This window comes from Notolepis coatsorum (genome assembly GCF_963971535.1).
Source record: "Notolepis coatsorum genome assembly, contig: SUPER_7_unloc_1, whole genome shotgun sequence".
NCBI classification, from domain to species: Eukaryota; Metazoa; Chordata; class Actinopteri; order Aulopiformes; family Paralepididae; genus Notolepis; species Notolepis coatsorum.
In genome coordinates, this window is record NW_028174880.1 from 247,324 (window position 1) to 268,118 (window position 20,795).

The following is a 20,795-nucleotide window of genomic DNA, read 5'->3' on the forward strand; positions in this document are numbered from 1 at the left end:
CTCACTCCCAGGTGTTAATATACGCCGCAGCTACTTCCCACCCACAGTGAGGCCAGAGACATGCAAGATCGACCTGCACGTATTCAGCGACGCCTCCGAAGTAGCCTACGGTTCGGTGGCCTACTTGCGTGCCCGAGAGGAGGGAGGAGAAATACATACTGCTTTCATCCTGGCTCGCTCAAGAATAGCCCCACGAAAGCAACAATCTATCCCACGTCTAGAGCTCTGCGCAGCCCTAGCAGGAGCGCAGCTCGCCACGTTAATCCAACGTGAACTCACCATCCCGGTGCAAAGAACAATCTTGTGGTCAGACTCCACGACCATACTCACATGGATCCGGTCTGATTCGTGCAGATACAAGGTCCTCGTGGGAGTCAGAGTCACCGAGATTCAAGAGTTAACAGAAGTAGCGAGCTGGAGGTATGTGGACACCAAACACAACCCAGCTGACGTCATCACCCGGGGAATGTCCCTGGATGACCTCACCCGTCACAACCTCTACAGTGACGGGCCAGAGTTCCTCAAGCTCCCGGAAGAAGAGTGGCCTACACCCACCCCACGGGAGGCGAGTAAAGAGGAGGCCGAAAACAAGAAACCTATGTTCTGTGGATTGAACACACTCGTCTCCACAGACCCCGACATAGACGATTGGCAGCTAAAGACATTTCTGTGGCACCACCCAGAGGTTCAGCCCACGACTGACATTTCTGCAGCTGACTACGAAGAAGCAGAACTTCTTCTACTACAACGAGCCCAGAGAGACTTGTTCCCCGATGAGCTAGCCTGTCTACAGGGAGCAAAGCCCGTCCCATCAGACAGCAGACTGCTCCACCTAGCCCCCGAGAGCGACGCCCATAGTCTCATCAGAGTGGGTGGTCGTCTGCGGAGAGCCCCAGACTTACCGGATGACGTCAAGTACCCGATAGTCTTGAACAGCCGACACAAGGTCACAGAGCTGATCATAAAGAAATACGACGAGGATGTGCACCACGCAGGGGCAGAGAGTCTTCGCGGAGATCAGACGTCGTTATTGGATACTGCAAGGGAGAGAAGCAGTGCGGCGCTTCCAGCGAACCTGTCTAGACTGTCGTAAGTGGCGAGCCCAGCCCAGTATACCCCGGATGGCTGACCTACCTCCCTGTCGCCTCCGACTCGGCGACAAGCCTTTTCACTCCACCGGTATGGACTGTTTCGGCCCGCTGTATATAAAGAAAGGAAGAGGAACCGAGAAGCGGTGGGGTATTGTATTCAAATGCATGACCACCAGAGCGATACATATCGAACTCCTTCCAACCATGAGCACAGACTCATTCCTTATGGCCTTCCGAAGATTCACATCACGGAAAGGAAAACCGTCTACATTATTGTCTGATCACGGGACAAACTTCAAAGGCGGAGAAAGAGAGCTGAGAGAGAGCTTCCAAGCTATGGGCCCAGAACTCAAGACCCACCTCGCTCCATCCCAGATTGACTTCCAGTTTAATCCCCCGAACGCACCTCACTTCGGTGGAACTTGGGAACGAGAAGTACGTTCTATAAAGACAGCCCTGTACGCCGTGCTTGGGGCCCAGACCGTGGCGGAAGAAGTCCTAATGACAGTCCTCACGGAGATCGAGGGAGTATTGAACTCAAAGCCCCTCGGTTACGTCTCAAGTGATGTAGCAGATGTCGACCCAGTCACCCCCAACACACTCTTGATGGGGCGGCTGGACCCCGCGCTACCCCAGACAATGTACAGGCCTGAAGAAGCGAACGGCCGAAGAATGTGGAGGTACAGTCAAGTACTGGCTGACAAGTTTTGGAACAGCTTCCTACTCCACTACCTACCGTCTCTACAGACCCGCCAGAAATGGGTGAAAGAGAGAGACAATTTGACAGAAGGAACAGTCGTCATGATTATCGACCAGTCACTACCCCGAGCTATGTGGCCGGCTGGCCGCGTAAGCAAAGTGATCACCGGTGCCGATGGAAAGGTCCGAGCAGCTGAAGTGCTCGTCCAAGGGCGGACCTACACCCGACCCGTGGCGAGGCTAATAGAACTGCCAAGGCTCCCTGATACTATCGATGACGACCATGACCCCATGACTTTGTGAACTGACTGACCCTCACAGCGGACATTGAGTAGTGGACAGTGCGGTTAATCTGTCTCTGTTTAGCTAATTAGGTGGGACTAATTAGGGGGCGGCTGTTACGAAGGATCAGATTAAACCGAATATATATATTTATTTATTGATATATATTGAATAGTATTTGTATATCGTTTGATATCCCTTGTATATTCCTTGTACATATACACGGAATATCCCTTTAGCCTACTATAGCCCATAATAGTTCATTCTCTTATTGGACAAAAGGACCAGGCGCCAGGGGACCAGCCCCTGACGTCAAGTTCAAAGGTACCGACGAGACATGTTCGTACTAGCCCCGGCTCCGCTCAGGGATACGGCTACCGAAATGAGAGTGGCACTATTTGTTCACCGTGCATATAAATATGGCGCAAGTAAATGTAGAAGACCCTTAGTCCTTTACCCTTCTACCCAACTAAGTAACAGAACGTGAAGCCTCACCCACGATACCGCGTGCGGTGTAGTATGGCCTGTTTGGCCTTAGAATAGCATCGAGACCTCGTGCGAATTAATAGCTGAATTGTCAGAGTTTGGCACTGTACCGTCGAGTGCGACGTATTTCTATTAAGTAATAATAGTCTATCGTGTATGGTGCATCGTGCGGTTAGAGTTCTAAAGTGACCAGCATCTCCAACGCTTCCTCGTGTTATCTAGAGTCTTAACCAGGCTGGGCCGACCACATGGCGCCTTCATCCGAGGAGATCTAGACGAGGACCGAGGGACATGTACACTGGATTACCTACCCGACGACTGCTGAGCCCTATGCGGCTGGAATATATTTGCTTTGGTACTGTGATTGTGGAGCGGATAATCGCCGACGCCTGTGAGTGTTGGATTTACCCCCGAGAGGAGTCAAGTTGAGTCGGCGCTCAGAGAGACTGAGGTCGCCTAGCTTCTTCTTCACTGTGGAGCTACAGCCTACAAGAGAACCAAGGTGTATTCATCTGCGGATCAAGAGTCTACTGCACTGTCTTCTGTACTTGAAGTCTCCCTAGATATCGTTGACCAGACGGTCTACTACCGACGGCTCTCCTACCCCCCCTACCGGCCTACAACCGGGAGGACCCCCTCAAGAATATCCCGCTACTGTATATCATTAAGAGTACCATAGATCTAATTCCCTAAGAGCCAGGTTGTATACTTGCTTCCTGCGTAACCAGAGATTGGACATTCAGTGTTGATTTGCCTACGAGTACTCATTTGCCTTACAAGTGCATTCAAATCATAAATGTAATAGTAAATATCATATGTACCTTTTGCTATATTAAATATTTGATTATTACCTTTGTGTGGAACCGTTTTCATTGTGGGAAAGTGTTCATCATATTTAGATATCGTGTACTGTATGGCCAGTAGTTAAAGTACATAAAGCGGTAGTGGTTTAATGATACCATACTTATCAATACAGTCAGGGAATTGTACCCCTCAGTTACAAGGCCCATTGTTCAGAGATTATAGAAGATTCTCAAGTATTCTGTGTTTGAGTTGCTACATGTCATCTGCACATTGCCCTTTGCAACAAACAGAATACGTCACAAACAGAACCCCGTGTCTCTCTGTGACGTGCAGAACATGAGTTCTATGGTTACAGACAGAGCTTCATACAGGGATGCTGCTAGGGACCCCCTTCAGCTCCCTCCAGGAACCCTGGGGGTCCTGGGACCGTTCTTTGAGAACCACTATCTTATAACGCGTGTCCCCACTACAACCTCAGTATGGTGCCCTCTCTGATTTCCTTACCTATGAAGATGAACTATCAATAATCAATATATGATCAACATGCCTGCATTACTGACCAGACATACTGAGCTAATGCCCCAGGGGCCCAGGGCCATCAGGGTAAATTAAAAAGATAAACCTAATGAAATATTGAATCTATAATAACACTCCCCCTCCCCTCTGGGCAGACGCTATACCGCTCTATCACACGCTCTACCTCTCGGTTTACTAAGAGCTTCTCCAGACGCTACCGCTCTATCACACGCTCTACCTCTCGGTTTACTAAGAGCTTCTTCAGACGCTACCGCTCTATCACACGCTCTACCTCTCGGTTTACTAAGAGCTTCTCCAGACGCTATACCGCTCTATCACACGCTCTACCTCTCGGTTTACTAAGAGCTTCTCCAGACGCTATACCGCTCTATCACACGCTCTACCTCTCGGTTTACTAAGAGCTTCTCCAGACGCTATACCGCTCTATCACATGCTCTACCTCTCGGTTTACTAAGAGCTTCTCCAGACGCTACCGCTCTATCACACGCTCTACCTCTGGGTTTACTAAGAGCTTCTCCAGACGCTATACCGCTCTATCACACGCTCTACCTCTCGGTTTACTAAGAGCTTCTCCAGACGCTACCGCTCTATCACACGCTCTACCTCTCGGTTTACTAAGAGCTTCTTCAGACGCTACCGCTCTATCACACGCTCTACCTCTCGGTTTACTAAGAGCTTCTCCAGACGCTACCGCTCTATCACATGCTCTACCTCTCAGTTTACTAAGAGCTTCTTCAGACGCTACCGCTCTATCACACGCTCTACCTCTCGGTTTACTAAGAGCTTCTCCAGACGCTACCGCTCTATCACACGCTCTACCTCTCGGTTTACTAAGAGCTTCTCCAGACGCTACCGCTCTATCACACGCTCTACCTCTCGGTTTACTAAGAGCTTCTCCAGACGCTACCGCTCTATCACATGCTCTACCTCTCGGTTTACTAAGAGCTTCTCCAGACGCTACCGCTCTATCACACGCTCTACCTCTCGGTTTACTAAGAGCTTCTCCAGACGCTATACCGCTCTATCACACGCTCTACCTCTCGGTTTACTAAGAGCTTCTCCAGACGCTACCGCTCTATCACACGCTCTACCTCTCGGTTTACTAAGAGCTTCTCCAGACGCTACCGCTCTATCACATGCTCTACCTCTCGGTTTACTAAGAGCTTCTCCAGACGCTACCGCTCTATCACACGCTCTACCTCTCGGTTTACTAAGAGCTTCTCCAGACGCTATACCGCTCTATCACACGCTCTACCTCTCGGTTTACTAAGAGCTTCTCCAGACGCTACCGCTCTATCACACGCTCTACCTCTCGGTTTACTAAGAGCTTCTTCAGATGCTACCGCTCTATCACATGCTCTACCTCTCGGTTTACTAAGAGCTTCTTCAGACGCTACCGCTCTATCACATGCTCTACCTCTCGGTTTACTAAGAGCTTCTCCAGACGCTATACCGCTCTATCACACGCTCTACCTCTCGGTTTACTAAGAGCTTCTTCAGACGCTACCGCTCTATCACACGCTCTACCTCTCGGTTTACTGAGAGCTTCTCCAGACGCTATACCGCTCTATCACACGCTCTACCTCTCGGTTTACTAAGAGCTTCTCCAGACGCTACCGCTCGATCACACGCTCTACCTCTCGGTTTACTAAGAGCTTCTCCAGACGCTATACCGCTCTATCACACGCTCTACCTCTCGGTTTACTAAGAGCTTCTCCAGACGCTACCGCTCTATCACATGCTCTACCTCTCGGTTTACTAAGAGCTTCTCCAGACGCTATACCGCTCTATCACACGCTCTACCTCAGGGTTTACTAAGAGCTTCTTCAGACGCTATACCGCTCTATCACATGCTCTACCTCTGGGTTTACTAAGAGCTTCTCCAGACGCTATACCGCTCTATCACACGCTCTACCTCTCGGTTTACTAAGAGCTTCTCCAGACGCTATACCGTTCTATCACACGCTCTACCTCTCGGTTTACTAAGAGCTTCTCCAGACGCTATACCGCTCTATCACACGCTCTACCTCTCGGTTTACTAAGAGCTTCTTCAGACGCTACCGCTCTATCACATGCTCTACCTCTCGGTTTACTAAGAGCTTCTCCAGACGCTACCGCTCTATCACACGCTCTACCTCTCGGTTTACTAAGAGCTTCTCCAGACGCTATACCGCTCTATCACACGCTCTACCTCTGGGTTTACTAAGAGCTTCTTCAGACGCTATACCGCTCTATCACACGCTCTACCTCTCGGTTTACTAAGAGCTTCTCCAGACGCTATACCGCTCTATCACACGCTCTACCTCTCGGTTTACTAAGAGCTTCTCCAGACGCTACCGCTCTATCACATGCTCTACCTCTCGGTTTACTAAGAGCTTCTCCAGACGCTACCGCTCTATCACACGCTCTACCTCTCGGTTTACTAAGAGCTTCTCCAGACGCTACCGCTCTATCACATGCTCTACCTCTCGGTTCACTAAGAGCTTCTCCAGACGCTATACCGCTCTATCACACGCTCTACCTCTCGGTTTACTAAGAGCTTCTCCAGACGCTACCGCTCTATCACACGCTCTACCTCTTGGTTTACTAAGAGCTTCTTCAGACGCTACCGCTCTATCACACGCTCTACCTCTGGGTTTACTAAGAGCTTCTTCAGACGCTATACCGCTCTATCACACGCTCTACCTCTCGGTTTACTAAGAGCTTCTCCAGACGCTACCGCTCTATCACACGCTCTACCTCTCGGTTTACTAAGAGCTTCTTCAGACGCTACCGCTCTATCACACGCTCTACCTCTCGGTTTACTAAGAGCTTCTTCAGACGCTACCGCTCTATCACATGCTCTACCTCTGGGTTTACTAAGAGCTTCTTCAGACGCTACCGCTCTATCACACGCTCTACCTCTCGGTTTACTAAGAGCTTCTTCAGACGCTACCGCTCTATCACACGCTCTACCTCTCGGTTTACTAAGAGCTTCTTCAGACGCTACCGCTCTATCACACGCTCTACCTCTCGGTTTACTAAGAGCTTCTTCAGACGCTACCGCTCTATCACACGCTCTACCTCTCGGTTTACTAAGAGCTTCTTCAGACGCTACCGCTCTATCACACGCTCTACCTCTGGGTTTACTAAGAGCTTCTTCCCCAGTGCTGTGCGCAGCCTGAATAACTCCAAAGGCTAGATTTGTATATTATCCAATTTTATTTTGGTGTGTTATTATTAGTCAGGTTGTGGAAGTGCTGTTTCTGTGTGTCTGTGCATCACGCACTTTGATTATATGCACTTTTACTGTAAATTGTGCCTCTATGCATTATGCACTTTACTATGATAATATGCACTTTAGGGGATGTTGATATCAACCTTATAGCATTTGTCCTTTTATACAGTCTGTGTTTTTACATTTTTTTTCCCCCCTGTACTATTTCTACTCTGCTCCTGACTGTATTGGATTAGTTGTAGACACACAGTGTTTGCTCTGCACCTGTATTATTCCAATGTGGATTTGTCCACACATGGCAAATAAAATCTCTGACTCCGACTCTAGATGCTCACCTCCAGGGGTCAGATAGACACACGGATGCCTGTCGATAAAGACTGATTTAGACGACCAGTTGGTGTAGTCAAACTCTGACCCGTCCTCCCAGAGCCAGGTGTTCTGATGGACAGACAAAACATTAGACCCAAGTTATAATAACTTTATAATAATAACAACTTTATCTGTATAGCACTTTTCATACAGAAATTGCAGTTCAAAGTGCTTCACAACAGTAAAAGATACGGGCATAAGCGAGCATAATTAATATTTTTTAAAGATAGAGAGGTAGCAAGGTAAGGTAAATAGCAGTTTTTCCAGTAATACAAATAATAAAATAGAATAGATTATATAGAGTAAAAAGTGCGGTTTGATTCAGTTTAAAAACAGGCAAAAAATTATAAAAATAGAACGGACAGTAAAAAGTGTGATACAATTGTTCAATAGAAAATATTGAAATTTGTTTTACATTATGTACACATAAACCTTTATGTGCCCAGAGTACATTTGTTTAAAACATTAGACCATAATTATGTACACATTCAGCATACACCTTTATGTACCCAGGGTACATTTGTTTAAATAAACATTAGTTGTAGACCTACACCTCCCCCAAACATGTATATACTCAAATATACTTCAGAGAATATACTTTATTTTATTTTATTTTTTACTTGGGACAATGTAGGGCAGGCCATATTTACACCTGACATAACGATCCTATCTGGGTGATAATAGATTGCATGACTGACTGTATGATTAAATAACTGAATGAATGACTGAATCACTGACTGAATGATTAAATAACTGAGTGAATGATTGAATAACTGAGTGAATGACTGAATCACTGAATGAATGATTGACTAACTGAATGAATGACTGAATCACTGACTGACTGAATCACTGACTGAATCACTGACTGACTGAATGACTGAATCACTGAATGAATGACTGAATCACTGACTGAATGACTGAATCACTGAATGAGTTAGTAACATGGCTGGTGTGTTTATCATTTAATAAAAGGTTATTTTCATGCTCTGTGCTGAATGCAGGGGCTTCTTACCTCGAAGATGTGTCCCCCCAACCAGGCTGTGGTTCGCTGGTCCGTTAGGGCGGTCAGCCTCTGGAGGAAAGCATACTCATGGGAGTCATGAGGTGAGGCTAGTAGGGCCCGCATGTTATTACAGTAAGACTGGTGGGGGGAGGGGGGGGAGAGGGGGGAGAGAGAGAGGGGGAGGGGGGGGGGGGGGGAGAGAGAGAGAGGGGGGGGAGAGAGAATGTTTAGAAACATACAAAAACAGACTGCTATTATCATTATTATATGTTTATTATTATTATTATTATTATTATTTTATTATTATTATTATTATTATTATTATTATTATTATTATTATTATTATTATTATTATTATTATTATTATTATTATTATTATTATTATTATTATTATTATTATTATTATTATTATTATTATTATTATTATTATTATTATTATTATTATTATTATTATTATTATTATTATTATTATTATTATTATTATTATTATTATTATTATTATTACTTTACAAAAACAAAACGAAGGAAATAACGTCTCAGTTCTTGTATTGTTAATGGATAATGTACTGGTTAATAATTACTCTTGCATAGAGCCACGCTGTGGGCATGTTCGTGAAACGATAGCAGCGGCCCTGGTATTCAGTCCAATCGCGACCACAATCCACTGAAACACACAAAAACAAACACATAGCACACTAGTTAGTTATAATGTTAATGGTCTAGTCAGGGATACTAGTTAGTTATAATGTTAATGGTCTAGTCAGGGATACTAGTTAGTTATAATGTTAATGGTCTAGTCAGGGATACTAGTTAGTTATAATGTTAATGGTCTAGTCAGGGATACTAGTTAGTTATAATGTTAATGGTCTAGTCAGGGATACTAGTTAGTTATAATGTTAATGGTCTAGTCAGGGATACTAGTTAGTTATAATGTTAATGGTCTAGTCAGGGATACTAGTTAGTTATAATGTTAATGGTCTAGTCAGGGATACTAGTTAGTTATAATGGTTATGGTCTAGTAATTATAATGGGTTATGGTGTATTTAGGGATACTAGTTAGTTATATTGGGTAATGGTGTATTGGGCGATGGTTAATGGTCGAGTTAGGGATACTAATTTGTTATTTTGATATTAGCAAATAATGCAACGGACCCAACAGGAAATCAACAGGAGGCTTAGCTGTTTCCTAGCAACACATGAAACATTGTAGTGAAAAGGCCTCCTAGAATAAACAGTGTTACCTGCTGCAGCGCTAACAGAGAGAGTCACACAGAGGAGGACAGAGAGGAGCAAGAGACACTTCATGATGGAGGTCTAGAGAGAGAGAGAGAGAGAGAGAGAGAGAGAGAGAGAGAGAGAGAGAGAGAGAGAGAGAGAGAGAGAGAGAGAGAGTTTGATTGATTGATTGATTGATTGAAAACTTTGTTAACAGATTGCAGAATGGGTACAATACAGTACAGCTCAATACACACAATTGTTAATGGGATGCAGACCGAGAAAGACTTTCGTCTTGTTTACATCAGGGTCCCCCATTTTCAATTCATCAGGACATATATGACATACATGACATACAGATAGTCAGTACTGCTACATCTATACATTTATGACATACCAGATTTGCAAATACAGTACTGTTTGTGATACAGAAGGAGTCAAGAAAAGGGAGTATATACATTTGACGTAGAAACTGTACATTGGAGGAGGTTGGGTGGGGGGGGTTGGGTACGTTGGGATATTGACAACCATACTGGGTAATTTACATTGGAGGTGGTTGGGGGGGGGGGGGGGGCACACTATAAACAAGCAAAACTGTACATTGAGGGGGGGGGGGGGACACTGTACAAAAAAACAAAGTTGTACATTGGACTATTGACAAAACCATACTAGGTAAATGACTGTACATTGGAGGGGGTTGGGTTAGGATATTTACAGGGGCCAGTGTTGAATTGCAGTCTCCCGTAGGTGTCCCTTGAGAGAGGTTTTGAAAGTGGGTAGTGATCCACATTCCTTTACAGCTTTGGGTAGGGCGTTCCACATTGATGTGGCATAATTGCGAAACGTGTTTAGTCCCTTATTTGAGCCGAATCTGGGTTTAACATGATTTGTGGAGCTCCCTCTGGTGTTGTGATCGTGGTATTCACTGACCTTTGGGAAGTATTTTGACATGTACATGGGTACCTTGGTCGTGTAGTGTATCTTGTAGACCAGGCCCATTGCAAGTTGCTGTACTCTGTCGTCTACTCTAAGCCATCCTAGGTTGTCAAAGTGGGCAGGGGTGAGGTGGGTTCTAGGAGTAAGGTCAAGCAGTTGTCTGACCAGTTTGTTTTGAGATGTTTGTAATTTTGTTTTTAGCGCCTTTGAGGTGCTTTGGTACCATGATGTGCAAGCATAGTCGTAGTACCCTTGAATGAGTGCTCCTGCCAGAGTCTTCAGGGTATTCTTGTTTACCAGAGAGGAGATCCGGTACAAGAATCGAGTTCGTTGGTTGACTTTTTTTATTACATTGGATGCCATTTTGTCACAAGTTCAACAAGTTGAAAGTACTAAACCTTCTGCCCTAATGGGTCTGATGGATAAACTGGGACTATCTGGGAGTAAAACAAGGATCCGTCTACATACTATGGGCCAAGAAAAGGTGGTTGACAGTTGCACTACATCTGACTTGGAAGTCGCTGGATTGGACAGTGACCGATACTGTAAAATACCAAAAATCTTTGCACAACATCAAATGCCTGTCAATCGAAGTAACATCCCACAACAGCAAGATCTGGAAAAATGGCCTCATCTGAAGCATGTTTACCTGCCACAGATAGATGCAGACGTGTGAATGTTGATTGGTCTGAACGTTCCCAGAGCTTTAGAACCACTGGAAGTCATCCGAAGTGTGAATGGAGGGCCATATGCAGTCAATACGATGCTTGGATGGACTGTAAATGGACCAGTTGGAGGAGACGACAGTGTCATGGCAGCGTTCGGAGCTAGTTCTGAAAGCTCGAGCAGCACCAATAAGATGGAGTATAAACGTAAAGCTCATCAGGAGGTGATCGACGAGGCCAAGCAGGAGTTGAAGACACAGAGAGGAGAGAACACATGGCGCCTCCCAGAGCTCGACCAACGTCTTCATCAGATACGGCAGGAGACCATCTTCAAGACCAAGAAGAAGAAAAGGTCAAAAAATATCAAAAAGGAGAAGAAGAGACAAGAGGAGGAGAAAGCCAAAGCAGAGGCCATCCAACAGGCTGGTCTGCATAGGCTGGAGTTGAACCCATACTGGAAAGATGGAGGGAGTGGTCTTCCCCCAGTGCATAAGACTGGTACTGCAGCACATAAAGCCTCAGTAGAGAATGATGGAGGTGTTGGTTGGTTGAGGAAGAGAGGAGAGGATGGCAAGAGGAGGAGAAAGAGAGGAGAGGATGGCAAGAGGAGGAGGAAGAGAGGACAGAGAGAAGAGGATGGAGGAGGAGAGGAGAGGAGGATGGGATGGAGAGAAGAGGATGAGGAGGGACTCCATACAGTACTCCACGAAGTGGACTCAATTCTCAACAGTAGACATCTCGCATACCTGCCACAATTACAGGAACGACAGAACAATAGGATCAAGCGGAACTTCATCCCCGATGACATAGTGCTCAATAATGGACGATTCTGCACCACGGAATTCCTGGATCATTGGGAGGATTACAGAGACGATGCCAGACAAGATCGGACCTGTGCGACAGGTCTGGATTAAGACGCGGACCCGCAGCTTTCCCTATAGACCTGTGACAAAGATTTGCCTTCTTCAGGAGTCGACAGTCATGAAGGCTTTGTTTCTTTCTCATGATTTTGGATTATTTTGACTTTTTCGTGACTCTGACGTTTGAATTGACTTGACTTTGGTTGATTTAAGAAGAGTATCAAGACCTTATATCAAGACCTTACATGTATGAACTATGAACTCCTTGCGCACAAAAAAATCGGAAAAAAAGACAAAAAAATTGGAACGAAATTTGTATTGTGGTGTTTTATATTAATTGAAGTATTGGTAATTATTACTGTGAAATGAGATTATGTAATAATTAGGGGCCGGCTTGTTGGTGACAGGTATACACAACTCGGGTTGTTATGGGTCACGTCATTCACAAATGGGTCACGTGGTGTCGTAGTAGTAAAATCAGCTGTTCACCGGCGGGTTCTGGAACAGTAACGGTGAGGGGGTGAACGGGGAAGTCACACTTTGCTGATCGCACACACGCTACACTATAATAGATCGAAGATTATTATTCAGAAGTGCTAACTAACCTTTTGCATCCCCAGTGTTCACAAGGACGTTGTAACCAGTGGTTCTCTTTGATATGCCGCCCGCGTGAACACTTTCGGCAACCAACATGCCCTTCCGCGTTGCTCTGAATTGCTCTGATTGGCCGAGCGCACGCATGCGCATGAGCCGCGACAAGCTCCTCAGAGGCAGGAATACTAAGCTCCCCCTTAAAGGAAAACTCCAACATTTTGGGAAATTAGCTTATTTGCCATCTACCCTGGAGTTAGACAAGAAGACACATACCCTTTTTCTTCTCTGTGCATGCAGTAGGAGTAGGAAGACGCGCACCGTTAGCCTAGCTTAGCGTCAGTCACTGGAAGTAGGTTCCTCCATTAGCCTAGTTCCCAACGTCTTCCTACTCCTACTGCATGCACAGAGAAGAAAAAGGTATGCATCTTCTTGTCTAACTCCAGGGTAGATGGCAAATAAGCTAATTTCCCAGAATGTTGGAGTTTTCCTTTAAGCTCCAAGAGAGAGGCTGAAAACCCGCAGTTCTTGCCCGACTGATGGGAGCCCAATCCCGGATCCGATTTTTCTGATGAATACCCCCAAAACATGGAGGTCCCGAACGCATGGAAGTATTGATTGCGCCGTAACGAATCATTAAAAAAATATACCGTTAACTGGAATATGTTGTGCCTTTACACATATGTTGGATTATGTAATTGGTTTGTCATGACAAACCAATAAAAAAATCGCGATTTACCCGGTGGCTACAACAACACACAGTGACTACATGCATCATTGTTTACAATGAACGGTGGGGCTAATCTAAAGGACTGGACACGGACGTGTTAAACTAACCTAAAGTTAGTTGTTCACCAACAATCTACAGACACAAACAAACACAGAACCGGACTGTTATATTAAATTAATTGATGAAGTGCATGACAGTTATTATATATGTGACCCCGTACAATGGTAGCATATTAATCACACTGGATACGCTGTTGACAGGGACTACAGACGATGGCTGCAGCTATCTTTATTGCCATAACAACGAACCCGGAAGCGGGCTGAGCTGTCACCTTAAGAAGTGCTCGCCCTCCCCCTAGAGGGCAGGAATAGGAATGGTGAGGTCGTAACACACCAACAGCCACATACATCACACTCCTCCCCACTTAATCGTATCGCTGTCCCCACTTCCAAACCCAGTACCTAATATAGTGATAAAGTGCCCCTGAATGACCCCTTCTAATATAACACCACAAAACAATAGTGCAATAACCCCCATAGTCCAACTGAGACTGTCAGAACGTCCCGCTCAATATGTGAGACGATCAGGAGGCTTAGTTACCCTCACCGGGTACCTCCTACTAGTCTCTGTAGATGTTCTGGTTGGCTCTAAGTCAGCTGCCTCAGTGTGCGTGACTGAGGGACCGGTTAGGGAGGACTCCTGTCCGCCCGCTGGGGAACCGGTCACTGGATCTGGCATAATGGCTGTCGTAGTTTGTGCCAATGGGGCTGGTGGTATAGGCTCCCCTGAAGTGAGTAGCATCGGGTCACAGGCCCGCATCTGTTCTGTGTGGCGTTTCCAATGCCCCGAGCCTACCTCGACTGTGTAGGACACTGGCCCCTCCTGGGAGACCACCACCCCTGGCATCCACTTATCCTCCCCCCGTCTATAATCACGGACCAGCACCGGGTCTCCCGATGCAAAGTCCTTGTCTCTGGCGAACTGGGCTCTGCGATCCTGCTGGACTGTCTGAGCTTGATCCACCACCGCCGCCACACTGGGTTTGAGAAGGTCAAGGTGGGAGCGGAGTCGGCGGCGAAGGAAAAGCACCGCCGGAGACTCATTAGTCGTGGCGTGGGGAGCATTTCTGTAGCTGAGCAGAAACGAATCCAGTCTGTGCTGCACTGTCGTCGCTCCTCGAGACGCTTTCAATGAGCGTTTTAGTGTCTGTACAAAGCGCTCCGCTTGACCATTCGTGGCCGGGTGAAAAGGAGCAGAGCGCATGTGCTTCACTCCATTTCCCTTGAGGAAAGACGCAAACTCATATGAAGTAAACTGCGGCCCATTGTCGCTCACCAGAACTTCTGGCAATCCATGGCGACTAAACAACCCCCGCAGTACTTGAATAGTCTTAGCGGTTGTGGTGGAGCCCATCAGCTTCACTTCTGGCCACTTGGAGTGAGCATCCACCACCACCATAAACATATGACCCTCGAAGGGCCCTGCAAAGTCCACATGTATCCTCTGCCACGGAGTGCCTGGCCACGGCCAGGAGTGAAGTGGGGAGAGACCGGGAGATTTCTGGTTGCGCTGACACGACTGACACACTCTGGCCTGTTGTTCTATTTGAGCGTCAATCCCCGGCCACCAGATGTAACTACGAGCCACACCTTTCATTTTAACTACTCCCGGGTGGCCTGCATGCAGCTCCTGTAGTAATTGGGGTCTCAATTTTGGAGGCACAATCACCCGATTTCCCCACAACAAACACCCCTGTACCACTGAGAGTTCATCTTTTCTTGTGTAATAGGGAGTCAGTGCACTGTCCTGCCCTTGCGCCACAGGGAAGTGTCCTGACAAACACATGTCCATCACCTGAGCGAGTACTGGATCATACCTCGTTTCCTTACGAATGTCAGTGCTGCATACTGGCAGCGATTCAAGGTGATGTATCAGTACCGTATCCACTGAACCTGGTTTGTCCTTATGCTCAACCGGCAGTGGCAGGCGTGAGAGGCCGTCCGCATTGCCATGGTCCGCCGCCCCCCTGTACTGAATCGTGTAGTTGTGAGCAGCTAATATTAGGGCCCATCGCTGCAGTCTAGCAGCCGCCATCGATGGGATAGCTTTACTGGGGCTCAATATTGTAGTCAGGGGCCTGTGGTCTGTGAGTAGGGTAAAATGGCGCCCGTACAGATAGGCGTGGAACTTGCGCACGCCAAATATGATCCCCAGGGCCTCCCTCTCAATCTGAGCATAATTTTGCTCCGCTTTACTCAATGTCCTGGAGGCAAACGCTATGGGCCTCTCTTGACCTCCCGGCATCACATGCGAAATCACCGCGCCCACGCCATAGGGCGAGGCGTCACACGCCAGTATGATTGGCAGTTGGGGATTGTAATGTGTCAACACCCTCTCCGAGAGCAGTTGATCCTTAGCTGAGCAGAAAGCCTTCCCACACTCCTGTGACCATTTCCATGGTGTCCCCTTATGTAGTAACGCGTGAAGGGGGCTGAGTGTCGTTGCCATGTCCTGAACAAACCGACCATAATAATTAATTAATCCCAGGAAGGAGCGCAGCTGGCCCACATTTGTCGGGGCTGGGGCCTCAGCAATCGCCCTGAGCTTTTCTGGGGATTTATGAAGGCCCGTGGCGTCAATATAATGTCCCAGGTATTCCAGTGAGTCCTTGAAAAACTCACATTTCCCTCGCTGCGCCCTGAGACCAAACTTCTCCAATCGACCCAGCACCCCCTCCAGATTCTTCAGGTGCTCTGCATCATTACACCCAGTTACCAATATGTCATCCAAAAAGCAGTGCACATTGGGAAGCCCCTGGAGGACTTGATCCATAATACGCTGAAAGATAGAGGGCGCTGACGTTATGCCGAAAGGCAGGCGGTTATAGCAGAACATCCCCTTGTGCGTTGTGATGGTGAGATATTTGCGTGAACTCTCCTGCACCGGCACCTGCAAGTATGCGTGAGCCAGATCCAGCTTGCTGAACCGCTGCCCCCCCGCTAGCGAAGCAAACATATCCTCTATCCGGGGTATTGGATAATGTTCAGCACAGAGGGCCGGGTTCACCGTCACTTTAAAATCCCCGCAGATGCGCACACTGTCATTCTTCTTAGTGATAGGCACAATGGGGGTCGCCCATTCACTGAACTGCACAGGCGAAATTACATTTAGCCGTTGCAGGCGCTCTAGCTCAGCGTCCACCTTTGGCCTAAGTGCATAGGGAACCACCCGGGCCTGACAGAACTTCGGCTGATGTTCGGGCTTGAGTGTCAGAGCTACTTCAAAGCCCTTCAATGTCCCCAGTTCATCCTTAAATACATTGGCATGCCCCTTTAACACTGCTTCCAGCGTGTTCCCCTGCATGCGTTGTCCAGATCTAACTCTCCAGTCCAGTCTCACTCTTCTCAGCCACTCACGGCCGAACAAGGGGGGTGCATCGCCTTTCACCACATATAGTGGGAGCCGTGCTTGGTCTCTGTTCATTTGAACCTTCACCTTTACCACCCCCACTGGTGCGATCACTTCACCTGTATATGTTTTCAGCAGAATGTGGGTGTGGCGCAGGCGAATATGACTGAACTTTTCACTATACAATTTCTCTGATATCAGTGAAACGGCTGCCCCCGTGTCAAGCTCCATGTCAATCATTTGCCCCTCCACTTTTGGCCTAACCCAAATCACTGATGAGGCTGAACCGCCCTGCTGAGACACATCACCTGCTGCATCCACCCTGTGCAGGGCTAATTCCCCATCTGAATCAGACCCTGTATCACTCTGCATCCCCCTGGTGTTCATCTTATTTATCCGCCTTTTTGACCTTTCTCCCCCTCTGTCTCTTTGCTCCCATCTTGTGTTAATCCCCCCTCTGTCTCTTTGCTCCCATCTTGTGTCACTTGCTGCTTTATTTTCCTGCTGGCTCTCTCTGCATGTACGTGCAATATGGCCTTTCTTACCGCAACGGTGACAGGCCTGGTCCTTGAAGAAACAGCCACTCTCCACATGATTTGTCCTCCCACACCGGGTGCATTTTCTTCCAGGTGTAGATGAGAGAGACATCGCATTCACTTTTACAGAGCTGCTGAGCTGTTGTGCCTCCCTCGCCACCGTTTCCATAGCAACGGCTATTTCCACCGCTCTGTGATAGGTGAGAGCATTCTCGGTCAATAGTCTCTTCTGTATGGACTCGCTGAGAAGACCACACACGAACCGGTCCCGTAACGCGTCTGACAGGTACGTGCCAAACTCGCAGTGCTCCGACAGCTTCTTCAAATCCGCAATATACTGGGCTATTGTCTCCCCCTCCGATTGATGTCGTTTATGGAAACGGAATCTTTCCGCAATCACAATGGGTTTGGGAGAAAAATGGCTTTGCAATGCTTGTACAGTCTGAGTATAAGTTATATCCCCCGGTTTATCCGGAGCAATCAAACTGCGCAGTAACCCGTATGTTGATGCCCCTATTAGACTCAAAAACACCGGAAGCCTCTTCTCATCGGAAATGTCATTTGCAGCCACAAAATGTTCAAACCGTTCCACATAAGTTGGCCACTGCTCCGTCGATTCATCAAAAGCCACGATATGCCCGATGATACCAGCCATCCCTCTGTGTGATTGTCCCGCGGCAGATCCGCCGACGTTAGCCCCTTCGCTAACCGGCGCCAGTGTAGATTCCTCTTCCACTCGTTCCGTCATCAAACAACCGTTAGCGTGGATTCTTTTCAACCAGTGCCGTCACTGGATGAACCGTACTCGTCGCCATTTATTATATATGTGACCCTGTACAATGGTAGCATATTAATCACACTGGATACGCTGTTGACAGGGACTACAGACGATGGCTGCAGCTATCTTTATTGCCATAACAACGAACCCGGAAGCGGGCTGAGCTGTCACCTTAAGAAGTGCTCGCCCTCCCCCTAGAGGGCAGGAATAGGAATGGTGAGGTCGTAACACACCAACAGCCACATACATCACAACAGTAAGGTTAGTTAGGGTTAGATTTTTTTTATTTATTTTTTTTCATTATTTCAGATACTGGTTGAAGAAGTGCTTTTTTAGTCGACGGCGAAAGATTGGACGGGATTCGGCTGTCCTAACTGGGGTGGGTAGTTCATTCCACCATTGTGGGGCAAGGACTGAGAATAGGCGGCTTCTCTTTGATGACCCTCCCGGAGCTCGGATAGGAGTGGGTCTGAGGCGGCCAGAAGATGCAGAGCGGAGGGGTCTTGAGGGTGTGTAGTTAGAGACCATTGACCGGAAGTAGGCGGGAGCGGTTCCCTTTGCCGCACGGTATGCCAGGTCGAGGGCCTTGAAGCGGATACGTGCAGCAATGGGGAGCCAGTGCAGGTCCCTAAAGGCCTCTACATGCTACAGCAACTTCAAAGCAACTTCAACACAACATCAGCGGGATTTCAACGCGGTTGTTGCAGAGGGTCTTGTAGACTGTGTTGCGAGGATGTTGCGTACCTGTCTCCAAAATCTAATCTAAACGCGTGTAGCTTATTGCCAGCGGAAGAGTGCAAGAATGCTTCCGCATTCGTCACCGCACGCCAGTATGGTAATGCGCCTTTCTTTTCGCCCCGCTCAGACAAATGCATGTAGTACATTGCAACACAACGCAGCATTTCCGCGTACATTGCAACGAATCACTTGGAGTTTGAAAGTGATATCAGAAGAAACTACTCAACCTCGGCTGTCTTTAACTATGAGTGAACACAACGCATTGTAACGTTAACGCAGCTGTCAACTGTACTTTACTATGGAATACATGTATTATTATCGCGACGCGTCGTCACAGACTAAACAGTGTTCTGGATTTTCCTACAATGGATTATTGATTGTAAATTGAACCCTTGCACTGAAGAACCATTATGAATCTGTGTTAGAAAATGTTTTGGATCTAAATCACTTGGAGTTTGAAAGTGATATCAGAAGAAACTACTCAACCTCGGCTGTCTTTAACTATGAGTGAACACAACACTCTAACTTACCATCTTTAGATAATAAAGTACTCAACCTCTACTGTATTTAACTATGAGTGAACACAACACTCTAACTTACCATGTTTAGATAATAAAGTACTCAACCTCTACTTGTCTACTGTCTGACTGAACACAACACTCTAACTGTAGGAAAATCCAGAACACCGTTTAGTCTGTGACGACGCGTCGCGATAATAATACATGTATTCCATAGTAAAGTACAGTTGACAGCTGCGTTAACGTTACAATGCGTTGTGTTCACTCATAGTTAAAGACAGCCGAGGTTGAGTAGTTTCTTCTGATATCACTTTCAAACTCCAAGTGATTCGTTGCAATGTACGCGGAAATGCTGCGTTGTGTTGCAATGTACTACATGCATTTGTCTGAGCGGGGCGAAAGGAAAGGCGCATTACCGTACTGGCGTGCGGTGACGAATGCGGAAGCATTCTTGCACTCTTCCGCTGGCAATAAGCTACACGCAATCTAAACAACCGTTGCGTTGATATTGCGTAGCAGTGATTGGTTGGTTAGCGAATGGGGGCGGGGTTGTCATAGAATAATATTGGTCCCGCAGAGAATACCATCCTCCATTGTTGTAGCCAGCCAGCGTTGATGCTAAATAATTAGCATCACATAGCTGGCCTTTTTCTGAAAACCCAAGCACATATTGTTCCATAGCATACGCCTTCAGTTGATCATGACAAATCCTCTCTTACCTTGACGATTAAAAAGCCTCCATAATTTTGTAAATAAAGCTGTAGCCAGCCAGCTAGCATTGGTGCTATTCAAAATGCTATCCACATTAGCTACATAGCTAACCAACTAAATACAATGGTATCCTGAGGTAACGTTAAATACAACGTTTGCTAGTCGAAATGACTGGACACACACAGGGACAAGTTAAACATCAATCAATTAATTTATTCCAACAGGTAGTTTGAGCTGCATGTGAGCCGAGGTCTTTCTCTCCTCTCCATTGGAAATAGCCCCTTTCGTGACTTTCGGTTTGCAAGCCTGGGGCTTTTGTGACCGCAGTCACTGGCTTTCGCATCGGGATCATCCAGGAAAACAACAACCAAGCGTGATCGCAGGGCTCGGGGTGTGTCAAAAATATATCAGATCTGAATTTCAAAGATACCCAGCGTACAATATGGGTTTAACACAGCTTCACGATGGGGTCTGGAAGCTCGGAGTTGCTAATAAACAGTTTAAAACATTGTTACTCGCGCTGTGACACCAACGGCGGAGATGGACGTTCGGTCTGTAAATACCACTCGTCGAGTAACAATGTTTTAAACTGTTTATTAGCAACTCCGAGCTTCCAGACCC

General features: G+C 46.9%; 1 protein-coding gene across 1 annotated transcript in view; it reads right to left on the reverse strand.

Moving 5' to 3' along the window:
- LOC311232712 (snaclec agkisacutacin subunit B-like) overlaps window positions 1-20,795 on the reverse strand; it is a 34,304-nt gene that overhangs the window by 6,505 nt on the left and 7,004 nt on the right. The window contains exons 3-6 of the mRNA XM_084338287.1: window positions 9,730-9,802; window positions 9,070-9,152; window positions 8,498-8,626; window positions 7,452-7,554 (exon numbers count right to left, since the gene is read on the reverse strand). Of these exons, the coding sequence (XP_084194413.1) occupies window positions 7,452-7,554; window positions 8,498-8,626; window positions 9,070-9,152; window positions 9,730-9,793 (379 nt within the window). The 5' untranslated portion in view covers window positions 9,794-9,802. The remainder of the gene's footprint in view (window positions 1-7,451; window positions 7,555-8,497; window positions 8,627-9,069; window positions 9,153-9,729; window positions 9,803-20,795) is intronic.